At 38.1% G+C, this 12,980-nt stretch overlaps 1 protein-coding gene across 1 annotated transcript in view; it reads right to left on the minus strand.

The window, feature by feature from the left end:
- LOC133977675 (metabotropic glutamate receptor 4-like) overlaps positions 1–11,817 on the minus strand; it is a 132,587-nt gene extending 120,770 nt beyond the window's left edge. Inside the window, exon 1 of the mRNA XM_062415919.1 lies at positions 11,251–11,817. Within this exon, the coding sequence (XP_062271903.1) occupies positions 11,251–11,817 (567 nt within the window). The remainder of the gene's footprint in view (positions 1–11,250) is intronic.
- Between the last annotated feature and the right edge of the window lie 1,163 nt (positions 11,818–12,980).

Raw genomic sequence — 12,980 nt, forward strand, 5'->3', positions numbered from 1 at the left:
AAATATGATGTTTTATTTGGTTGTAATTGTTTGAATCATTTGTTGTCTGCACAGTAGCTGCTCTCTTATCCCTATTAAGGGTTCAACATGGGAAAGGCAGAAGACAGTAAAACAAGTCTTAGGCTACACATGAAACTAACACACACTCACACCTATAGGCAATTTAGAGTTTCCAAATTAACCTGACCTACATGTCTTTTGACAGTAGGAGGAAACTGGAGCCCCAGGAAAAAACACACAGAAGTATGAGGTAAACTTAAAAACTCCACACAGAAAAGCTCTGGGCTGAGATTTAAAAGGAGAACAATAAAACAAGCAACTGGAAAAAGTTCTGTTATGTTTGTCTGACAATAGGATTCAAAATAAATACATTCTCATGTTTGTGTTTACAAGACTACTCCAACACTGTTGGTCATCATAAATTGTGTTGGAACAGTCTCAATTTTCAGAGCTTTTTGTGCATCTGACAAAGGGCTTTAAAAAATAGGTGAAGCTCTGAATGATCTCTGAATGATCTCCCCCTTATCTTTTTTTAATTTATTTTTTAAGATAATGTCTCCCTGTAGTCCACTTGCAGTGTAGTTGTGTGTGAGTGTGTATGTCTATCGAACTGTTAGCTGCCTTTCAGGATTAGATGGATTATAATTAACACAGTTTTTTTTATGTTTGCTTTCAGTAACGATTTAGTAACGTATCAAACTAGATTCAGATGTGAAATATGGACATTTTATTTTCTCATCAGGTGTGACAGAAACATTACCGCTTGAGGGCTGCTCTTTATTTCATAATGCAGGTTTTTACTGAATATTTTCTTAAAAAGATGTGTGCAAGATTTTTGTGAAATTTTAGTTAATTAATTTTAGAAGTTTTATATGTAGGTTAAATACACTTTTACAGTGTTTGGAAGTGGATTTTGCTAGTGGCCGATAGTGTCTGAGGTAAAGTGGAAAACTACCATTTGAATGTGGACAAAAATGTATTATTCAATCTGCAAACATCTGTCTCAATTCAAAATTTAAATTGTATTTAGTGGCTCACTTTACTCCAGCAGGGGATGTTCGGAAAATGTCATCTTTCATCTATCGCATGCTCTGTTCCCCTTGCTCAGGAGACAATTGTTCTTGTCTTTTGTTGACACAGGCTGTAAACAGATGGCCATGACAACAAAACACCTGAGAAGTAATGCACAGAGGCATTTGGACACCATAGATGGAAAAACTGTGAAAAAAGGTGAGACTGCTGCTTTTTTTAAAACGTAGTAAAAACTATTTTAAAGTCCCCAGTTAGTAACTTGACAATGAGACTGAAATATGATGTTGTTTCACTTCAAATCGCTGACTAATTTGAGATGAAGGCAGTGATTCAGACGACTGGATCCAGGCTAACCTCTTAACTTGTCACTCATGAACTGAAAGTCCATTCTAGGGCCGCAACTAGCGATCTTTTCCATTATCGATTAATCTGTCAGTTATTTTGTTGTTTAATCAATAAGTTGTTTGGTCTTGAAAATGTCAGAAAATGATGAAAAAAATGTCAATAACTGTTTCCCAAAGCTCAAGATGCAACCTAAAATGTCTTGTTTTGTTCCAACCAACAGTCTGCAACCCAAAAATATTCAGTTTACAATCATAAAGAAGAGAGTCACATTCAAGAAGCTGGAACCGTTCATTGTTCCTTAAAAATGATACTACTATGTAGTATGATTAATCAATTAATCAGCTAACCATTATTTAAGATTCGGCTACATGGGCAGTATTTAAGTAACATTACACATTAGTTGTCATTCTTTTAAGCTTGTATCTGCCGTTACCTTCAATAGTTTAGTAAAATCAACACAAATACACATCATTAAGGCTTTAAACAAATCTACATTAACGGATTCTACTCAGTAAAAAAAAAACTGTTCTCAGTTGACAGTATCTTTTGCCACGAGGGAATACAGGTGGATGTCACACCGTTTGTTTTGATGTTCTGCGGAAAATGTGTCCATCAGACTGGAGGAACTTTCATTTCTAAACAGATATACACAATTAAAGATGTAAACAAACAAGACAGACATGCACATATGTGCGCAAATCCACCCACCCACACACACACACACACAGACAAACAGTGGAGTGTCTGGCATGTGAAGAAAACTGACAGATGGAGGAAGGTCTGGCTCTGGATTGTTGACGGACGTGTGTCAACTCTTGAAGATACAGAAATGTTTTTATGTCTGATTTGCATTGAGAGTTGGATGTTTGAATTTGGTGAAGATGAGATCATAACTAAAGCGAAATACAGGAAAACAATGTAACTACAGAGGAATACACAACATGTAGCTCACATATGTAAATCCTACAAAGGAGGTCAACACCTGCCTCCAATGATTTGTCACTTTAATTTGAGCTAAACAAACTGAGTGAAGAGAAAGAAAACACCTATCGTGGAGGATCACAAGAAATACAGTAAGACTTATTTCTGATGTTATAATAATTTAAATCACTTCTAGTCTTTCAATTTGTAAATCCTCAGAGATATACTTGTCATATATTCTTAAAGTTGTTATTATAAAATGTCTGTCTTATGGCCTTGTGTGTTGTCAGAACTTATCTTCTCCACACAAATGAGTCACCATGAATCAACACGCTCATCCAGCAGCAAAACAACACAACTGGAAAATCAAGCAACAATAAAGATAGTCTACTATTTTCCGGAGTGCAGAGATACAAATTGGATTATCTGTCATTGATTAAGCTACAGTAGTATGACAAAGCAGAATGTCATGCCCAGTACTTTTTAACTTAAAAAAAACCTGAATGAGAAAATATCTACTCACGTAAGACTTTTTATTGTATGAGCCACTTTACTTATTACTGCAGCTTTAGTAGATTGAATTTTATGCATTTTCCAATTCCAAAAAGGTGTTTTTACTGATTTTGTGCACAAGACTTTAATATATTTTATCCTACCAACTGAGAAGTAGCAGTTAAATAAATATTCTCTCCTCCCTGTTCCTGTTTAAATGTAGGTTGTTTGACATGACAATCGTATGCGAATATTGTAAATAGGGATAAATGCAAAATAGCAGCCCCTAAGGTTGAGTTAGGATGTGTCCTATGACATTAGGTCCATACAGCCAACAAGAGTCCCCTGTTGCAATTCCGGCTATAAACTGTGTATATTATTGTTTTTAGTGAAGCCAAAAAGTGAATGAAGGTTTTCATGACAGGCTGTTGTTTACACTGTTACAATGTGTTGTTTCTTGAAAGGAACATGACAACCTAAAACTATGGTTGCCAACCTGGAGGGAGTCCTGGAGGTTGGGGCTGACACAAGTTGCCAGATAAATATGAGGGGTTCAAATTATATATATATTTCTGCTGTTAGTCTCTTCAGTCTTTCCTATCATCTTTTCTGCATTTCTTGTGGGTTTCTTCTTGTCATTTCACTGCTTCAGGACTCAACAACTGAACTGAATTGATCACAACTAGTAGACTTAGCCAGTGTAAATACATGGACTCAAACTACCCTGAGAGGCCTCAACAACCTGCAGAAAATGGCTCAGTGGAAGATCCAACACATTTGAGCTATTCTGTAAAAAGCCCCAATTTTTTATTTTTTATTTTTTTTTGTATGATTCAGGATTTGGCAAAATCAGGGTAAAAAAGAAAAGCCTTTTCACAAAATGCCCCTATCGTGTATTAAAATAGACCTTGCACTGTAGGTGCAGGTACTGTGTGCGTGAGCAGAATGAAATGACATGGATGATGGTGGTCAAAAAACAACAGGTTACCAAGTATAATAATTTGGGAAGGATCAAAATTTAAAAACAGAGAACAACTCAATACTTGTTGAATAAGCTTTGGTATCATTTCAAAGAAGAGAAGTGTCGTGTTAATAGCAGCACAATCAGACAGTCCGCATTTTGTTAATAGAGTAGTTGGAGGACAGTGAGGGCAGAGGAATGTGAGGGGGAAATTGGCATAGGAAAATACAGTAAATGGAAAAATATCACCTCCCTGAACTCAGCTGGATTATTACCTGCAGAATTTACAGTACTCCAGAGGAAATGGCTCTCGTTTTTAAATTATAAACTAACAATGCCCAATACTTTCTTGCCATTTCTGCAGTAGCATTCCTATTTTTAGGCAATAATGAAACAGTCCAGTTTTCTGTCTAATGAAGAAATGTCATATATTCTTATTTGAAAGGTGTTGATACTGAGAACCTTAGTAAATCTAACAGTTATTGCTCTTTTTTTACTGTATGACGTAAAAGGTAACACTGTATAATAAAACCATGCAGGGTGCGATTTGCAGAAAGGGATGGTGGGGATATCCCCCCCTCTGGTTTATATATCCCTGTATTTGGTGAGTTATTTTTATGGTAACAAAAATGTATCCCCCTCATGGTGATTTATGCTTCACCCACACACCATATAAAATATCTAAAATAAAAATAGGCTATGTAAGTGAAGCGCTTCAACATGAAAACAGTGTGTAGTGTACAACAGTAACATCAGAAAAGGGCTTTCACTGTCAGTGATCGTGTAACAATAGAGATGACATGGCATCTTGACTACGTGATGACACAGTAAATGGACCAGTGGTTGCCTCCTATGTAGTATGTAACTGTTTCTCTGCATCAGTATCAAATTGCATAAACTCCACAACTGGCAAACTAACAATTCTGACTCAAGTTTAAACATGTCACTTTGTTGGATGAAATTCAAGTACATGTACAGTGAGGAGTAAAACAGTATTTAATGGCTTCATAGTGAAGCAGTCAATGTGCACAGTCGTATTGTCACTGGCTCACTGAATGAGTGGGGTTGGTTGAAGTATGACGCCCCGATAGGCTGATACTAGTTTATCTTGATTTAGCTGTCATTCCCCCAAATGAGCTGCCAAATCAATTGTGACACAGTGTCGTCACTCTACGGTGTCACTGGAAGGTTTATAGGGGGATAAAAACCATCAGAACAAGGCGAGATGGAGCGTGACATTTCATGACATATTCCCTTCTTTTTCTTGTATTAAAAATGTACCTTACTGCGACAATAACAAGATTAAAAGTAAAAGAAATGTACCAGATGTTGGAAGATTGACTTCCATAAAAGAAACTATATTATCTCTTTCACTATTTATCAGGGTGCTCCACAGTCCTTAAAAGTGTTGGCATCCACAATGATGAAATGCAATGAGGGTGGAAGGGCAACTAATTTTCAACCAAGCAGTGATGAAACACCGTGTAAAGAAAATGAATCTCGGCCATATAAAATAAAACCCCTCATGTTTGATTTCAAGGACTGTCAAACTAAAAATCCATTTACAGGTACAGAAAAACACAGACAGAAATAGAATACAATTCAGGAGCAAGATTAATACATTACTGCAATATTAGAGTGTTTCTTTTTTTCTTTTTACCTCTGATCTCATTTTGTCTGTGTCCAAATTCTAAATTAACACAAAAAGCATGCATTCAAATTTGTAGATATGATTAAATTTTCAACAGGAGCTTTGCTCAGGTCATTACTTCATTTCAAATGACTACAAGCTCAGCAGCTAAGAGATAAAACGCTGCTCAAATTATATGTTTTGAAAAGCTGAAAAGTATGAGATGGTTCTTACAAAAAACCTTTTATAGACACAATGTTCATTAAGATATACTTTTTAAAAGTGGATAGCTCCCTCGTAAAATGATTGTGCTTCAATTACTGCGTCAAAAACAAATCAAACATGTTCTTTTTCTAGAAGCTGAATCAACTTAAAGATTGAGAGTGAAAAAGAAAATGATTGAGGTTTTGTGGTTCCTTAAATGATCATACCAACCTAACAAAGACTGTTTTTAACCAAACTGGTTTGAAGCTAAAATGTTTACAGGAGTAGAGCATCAACTGGGGCCGTATAACCATTAACTCACTAAAAGAGGTTGCAACAAAGCAGATGGCGAACACCTCTGGGAAAGATGTATGCGGTGGAGATTTGACCACAAAACAGCTGCAGAATAGATCAGCTCGCTCGTTCAAGCAATCATGAAAGAGGCTGTCAACTGCTAATGATATCTGCCATCCTTACAGTCTGCTGTGTGACTGGATTTACGAGGATATAGTCAGCAGAATAAGATAGACAGTGACGGCGAGTTAAGAGGCTGTCAGAATATACAGAATCAGTTCTTGAAATTGAGATCCTGGTTCACTGTAGTACATAACAGTACTTGTAGTAACAGACCAGTGTATTCGTAGTAGCTAATTTGCCTTAAAACCGTATTATTCAACACTGTGGTTCATTATTTACATGTTTTTACCAGCAGTGTTACCGTGTACGAAATCCCATATGACTTTATGATAAAATAAGGCTCAGAGACAGCTCTGGGCAATCTGTAATCAACAATTCATAATCTATGGTGTTTATCCACCACTAAACATTATTTGCTTTACTTTTTGTCGACAGTTTGAAGCACTTAACCCATGAGGAAACAGTCCAATTAAACTGCCTAACACTAATTACAGCAATGTCATGTGAGTGCAACGTAATAACAGTACAGGTCTGGACCAAATGTGGAATGTAGAAATCATGTAGGAATGAATGTAAAGACCTTTAGAAATGACAAGTACGCAAATGATTTTCCATTGCAAGACAGCGGCGAAGGTTCCTACACAATGTGCACATCAACAATAACTCAGTAGGTTGGCTTCTGTGTCTTCGATGTGAAACTTAGACACAAAAGCATGAACTAAGGGTGAAGGAAAATGTCAGAGTGAGTGGGATGCTGAATGCCTGTGTGCTCTTGCATGAAAAATCTTTTTCTTCTACTTTCTTCCGCTAAAGGGATCCTTTTTTTTTCTTTTACCCTTCTGTGGTCCCTTTACTACTGAAATTAGCCACTTCAGTGGATGTGAGATACTTTGTCCAGGCAGCAGTAAACTGTAATGTCAGAGCAAGGAACCACCAAAATGCTTCTCAGTGAGCATTAAAGGCTAAAACTCTCTGAGCTTCTTATTCCTGGGTCACTGCACATCTATTGTGCTACTCATGTGCGTCACAGAATGAAACAAATGAAATGTATAAAAATGTTGCTTTTTTTTCAGTGAACAAGAGCCAAACTTTTGCTACAGCTGAGTTGAATAAGACATCCATATCAATACCTCCTGCTGAGTAATTAGGAGGGACAAACCTGATAGTAGAATCTGTGTTATAGGTGATGTGTGTCAACTTTATGAACTGCATCTGCGATGCAAATTAATAATGAAATCATCTGACATAGCTTGTCTGTGATCATGAATTATCTTTTCCCCAACTGCTTGTCACAGCAGTTCCCGCTTCACATTGAACTACACTAAAATGTTCCTGAGCTGCAGCTCCTTGTCCCTGTGTTACTGTTACATAAGGTTGAAGTAAAATATTCATCAAGCTGCTCTGGACCACATCTGTATGCAGCTGAGTGCTGAGGAAACACTTTACTGTAAACCTGCTAACTACACCAGCGTGGCTGCTGCTGCTTCTGGGTTTAAAGTGGTTTGCGTGCTAGTGTGCTTGATTGCTTTTATGTATGCTTGTGTTTCTATGTATGAAGTGTTGATATGTGTTTGTTTCAGTGGTGCGATCTTGCACATGATGTGTGTGCTTTTACAACCATACACTAATGCGCATGTCTACATGTCTAAGGGTGTGCTTGTCTTCATCAGTATGCTGTGTTGGTAGTCGTGTGCATGCATTGCCTCCATTTAAAGCAAACATTTGTGTAGCCGCAGTGCTAGTAGACATGGTTGTCCCTCTTTTATTTGAATGCTAGACGATGCAGCAAATGATGTCGAGCTGGCTCAGGGCATGTTATGAGACGGCCATCAGCAGGTCCATCAGGGCCAGGAGAACCAGCTGTCATCTGGCTAACCTGTGGATCCCTAAGAAGCCATAACTCAAGACCCCACCTACATGACCACACACAACTCTCCATTAAAGGTTTACTGTTTAATCTATGTACCTGACCAGCCTGCTTTACTTCAAGTCAGGAGCTTGCTCTGTTTTTGGATTGTTGTAATGGCTCTTATTCAATTAGGGTAGATGGTGATTGATTGGTGCCTGCCTTGGAAAGTGTTTGATTTTCAATAGTGCAACCCAAGAGCCCAAGTGATAATAATTTAAGATGAACTGGCAGAATCTCACCATGTTGAACTAGTCAACCTGTTGTCTGACTGTAGCTGCTTTCCTAACCTCCAGCTGTCTTAATATAAAAAGTCAGAAGAGGGAACTGCTAATATATACATTGAGGATCAAGAGAGAGGAGATCAGAGAAATCCATATTAAATATGCAAAGACATCGCTTACGTGCATTAATGAAGAAGGAATCAGCACTGTGCTAACGATGAAGGATTTGAGGCTTCCATGCGAGAGTGGGATCAAGAATGCGCTGCTGGAGATGCTCATTACTGTGGCCCACACGATTCCTACCTGTGTGAGCGTGCATATACGCATATTTTATGTGTGGAAGACAGAAAGACATATAGGGTTCATGCACAGGGCTTAGCATGCTCGGATATATGTTTATCCATACGTATATTAAGTAAATACATGAATAGAGATATACATATGCTGAAGAAAAGACTCACAAACATATATATGTAAAATAAGAATATCAAAGATACACCAAACTTTAGTTTATATCTGTTCTCTTACACTGGATTCACTAAATTAATAGAGTGCCATGAAAAGCAGGAAACATCCCATGTGATTTGTAGCACTGTGGAATCAGGGAGCTTATCGAATCATACATATACTACAGGCTGTTGCTTTGAATAACAAGATAAACAAAAAATGAAGCATAAAAACTCAATAAAATCCTCATATCCACTTCACCAAAATACAACGCTGTACCCTTGTCAGAGTTTTCCAAATGAACTCAGATTCACCAATTTGGGCTGCTGCTTTATTTTATTTAATGAGGTTGTTCTTGTTTTATGTTATCTTCATATATTTCTCTGGGTTTCTGAAAGGCTCAGCAGTGTTATTAATGCAGTGTCACAAACACATTTTACTTCGAATTTTGATAAATGTTGTATTATAGGGCATGTACTGATAATTATTTTCAATATCGATAAATGAGCCAATTATTTTCTCCATTGATTGTTAAGTCTATGAATTGTCAGAAAACAGTGAAAAACACCTACTATACTGCAATTTCCCTCAAGTCAGGGAGAAATGTCTTGTTTTGTCCAACTAACAGACTAAAGCCCAAAGATATGCAGCAGCATATCTTAACATTTGAGAAGCTGGAATCTCTGATTTTTTTGCATTTTAGCTCCGAAAATGACTAAATCGATTCCAAAATGATTCTTCAAGCATAACAGCCAACATTTTATGTGTTATGTTTTTCTTCAGGATTCTCGTGTAGATTATCATCTGCTATGTTAAAACACCAGACATCATTTCCACAGTCAATGAAGTTAAAAAAAAAAAGTATATCTCAATCATAGCTGAGTTATAAAAACCTAATGCAGTGAGGAGAATCTTTTCTGCATGACTCCTGACAGCGAATTCAGCCACAGTGTTGATCACACAGCATGGCAGTGGAGGAAGCAGTTAAGGCTGCTACTAATGATGAATTTCAGCCAGCCAATTATTTTCTGAATTCATCAATTCATCTTTTGGTCTACTAAATGTCAGGAAATAGTAAAAAAAATAAATGCTCAACATAGTTTCTCAAGGTGGCAAAATTTCTGGTCTACACTACACTCTAAAACCTAGAGATACTGACTTAAGTTATTATATAAGAGAAAGAAAAGCAGCAATTCCTCACTTAATGAGAGGCTAAAACTGAGGAATTTTTGCCATGTTTTATGTAAAAATTACTTTTTTTTTTACAGATTATGTTAACAGTGGATAGGTACTGTGGTAGTGGCCTTTGTATTGAAGAGAGTCCAGAATCGTGTGATGTGCTGTCATAGCAATATGTGTACAATCCTACAGGTTTAACTGATCGGATGATGTGGTGCTTGACCAATGGATAAGAGCTTCTTTTGTCTGGTTTCTTATAAAAACTACACCCAATGTGTTTCATCTGAGAGATGCTGAGATTCCTGTACAAACAATCCTATGCTTCGACTAATAAAATGAGGTTTGAATCTGAAACTCCTCGACTAGTCTTCAAATCAACATTAAGATGGCAGCCTTGAAACATTTGGGGTGATGTAGAGAGTAAGGTCAGAGCTGAATGTGATGCCAGTAAACACCTGGCCTGCTGAAGTGGCCTTCAGTTAGACAGTGAATCAGTTGCAGGGATGTTATTCTGCGACTCATCAACCATCTGACTGCACCGTGCTTTTAGGCAAAATGAGAAGGAAACTTGTTTGCATCAGGCATAAATTTTCATGTGAGATCAAGGTGAAGGCAAACTTTGGAGTCAGGATTATAATCAGCTTTTTAGCTGAAAGCAGAACAAAAAGGATCTGAACATCTTGATGTTGGTTTTGAAGTCTGAGGGTTATCTGAGGAAGAATCCCTCATTTTAATTACCACAGAATTTAAATTAGCCACTACCTTGCTGGACCTGATGAAAAAGATTTGAGTTGTGCTAAAATGTGTAATTGCCCATGAAACAATTTCAAACGTGCTCATTTTCAAACAAACACAATTTTATAAAAAAGTATATTTTTAAAGTCAAAGAAAGGTGCATTATTTTGCAGTGAGCCGAGCAGTAAATAGTAATCAAACCTTCAGTAAAGTAGAAAGAGCTATTGCATTTGCTATGGCTGGATGGATAGAAAATAAAATATGTGTTAAATAATTCATCAAATGTCCAAATGTCCATGAACAGAAAATTTTTCTATAGTGTAAGTACATGTAAACACCTCAATGATTGGGGGAAAAAGGCTAGGGGGGGCAAATGAAATCGAGTAGTATCCTATTAATCATTTCTGTATTGTGACAGGCAATACCTCTGACTGCTTAGCAACCAACCCCTCTAGGGCAATAGTCTCAGTGATGAGATTTACCAAGGGATCTCCACATCTAAAGTTATGAAAGTGTCCATTGTGTGGCAGCAGATATCATACACATATTGCTGTCTCACACTGTTCAACAGTTCATGTTGTTTTTCAGCTATTCTCCATTAATTATTCAAACAAATATATAAGAGAATCAATAAATCACAAATATGCTTTTCAGTATTATACAGTATTCCACAGTAAACACAGCTCCAAGTGTTTGTTCTGTGCATTTCACACATACCATGAAGTGGGCAATAAAAACAACTGTGCTGATGTCTTACCTTAAACAAGCGTAGTATGTTAGCCACCATGATGGAGACCGAGCTGGAGGAGGCTCCGATGACACCCACCACCCTCTCAGGTTTGGTGATAATGGGTGCTCCCCCACCCAGACATTTGACATCTGTCCCGTCCTTCTCGATCAGAGCCTGCACGAAGGTGAGCGACTGCTCCAAGGCATGAGTGTCCCTGGAACAGGTGTCCAGGATTCGCGCCCCCAGTGTGATGTTAGGCAGCAGATTATGGTCATTATTGATGCGGTCAAGGGCGAAGAGCATGGCCTCCAGTCTGTGTATACCCTTCTCTTTCTTCAGCTCCCCACATGGCTTGCCATCGTGGCCCCTGGCGTGTACTGGGAAGAGCCCACCTAAGGAGATATCCCCGTCGATGCGGATAGAGTTCAAATGTGTGTGTCCAGGCCCTTTGGATTTGGCAGCCTGAGCGGCCTTGAGGGAGCTGTAGAGAAGCAGCAGCAGCAGGAGCGGCAGAATCAGGCTTCTTCGTTGACAGCCGGTCCAATCCGGTCTACACGTCGGGGGTTGAAACATGACCACGGCCCAAGAACACATCCACACCGTACAACCAATCCCAACAATCAGAAAAATAACAGAAACCAGGTATTATTTTATGATGGCCAGAGGGTTAATTGCAATACCTCTTGAAGCAGTTGGCACAGAAAAGGCTTCCTCTCATGTCTCTCCTCTCTCCTAGGCATTCAATTAATGTAGAATGTGAGCTTGGCTCTTTCACAGGGTGTAATCCTGTACTTTTCTCCTCTTTCACTCCCTCACTCCATCGTATGACCACAGTAGTGGGCAGCTGCTCTTGTGTATGGTGTTATTCACAGACTTGCCTATGGAGATCCTTCACTTTGGGCATTAGGAAGAACAAAGGTGAACGATAAGCTTTTTCTCTTCGCCTCTCCCTCTCTCCCTTTCTGTGTCTCTTTCCTCTCCACCTCAATCAGAAGTTTTTAATCTCCTCTGTTCCCCTGGGCAGGGATTTGGTGTATGTCAGAGCCCTCAGGCCTGCTTAGTTCCACAGGCTTCAGAGTGAATTCCTGAAAGATGAAAAAGAAAAGAGTAGTGAGACAGTGCACAGAGAAAACAGAAAAAAGGCAAGGGGATTTGTATTGGTATGAGCTTTTCAATACCTCTTTTTTTGGTTAACCTTTTAACTGCAGCATTATGTGGAATGAAGAAACAGTTTTGCTCCTAAACTAATTTCTTTCTCTCATACAATCGTCCTACATCTACCATTTTGTATTGAAAAGGCTGCCATGGACTCTCAAGGTTGACAGGACTTCAAGTCGCATCCCACGTTCTTCAACCTTGTCATCACTAAGCCTCTATATTGTGAGATTCTGTGAATATCACATTTCTCTTTTTTGCTTTTGATTTAATATCAGACTGACAAATTGGAAAAGGTACTGATTTTTTATATAGTTTATATAGTTCCACTGACAAAAAACTACCTGTCTGCATTAGCAGTAGTAGTTGGGTAGCTCTTCTGTGATTGCAAAAGAAAAACCTTATTTATCCCAGTACACCCTGCTTCAGTGCATTCAGATCATTAGAAACATTAACGGTTTAAAGTGAAGTTCAAAAGGACTGAATAAGCTACTGATAAAGCTGAAATCTCTTTGTGCCAAATGGACCACTCCAACACTACCTTAGTATTTCTGCTTACTACAGGCAAAATCAATTACATATATTATAATGGAATTCATATG

Source organism: Scomber scombrus, chromosome 3 (genome assembly GCF_963691925.1).
Source record: "Scomber scombrus chromosome 3, fScoSco1.1, whole genome shotgun sequence".
Taxonomy (NCBI): domain Eukaryota; kingdom Metazoa; phylum Chordata; class Actinopteri; order Scombriformes; family Scombridae; genus Scomber; species Scomber scombrus.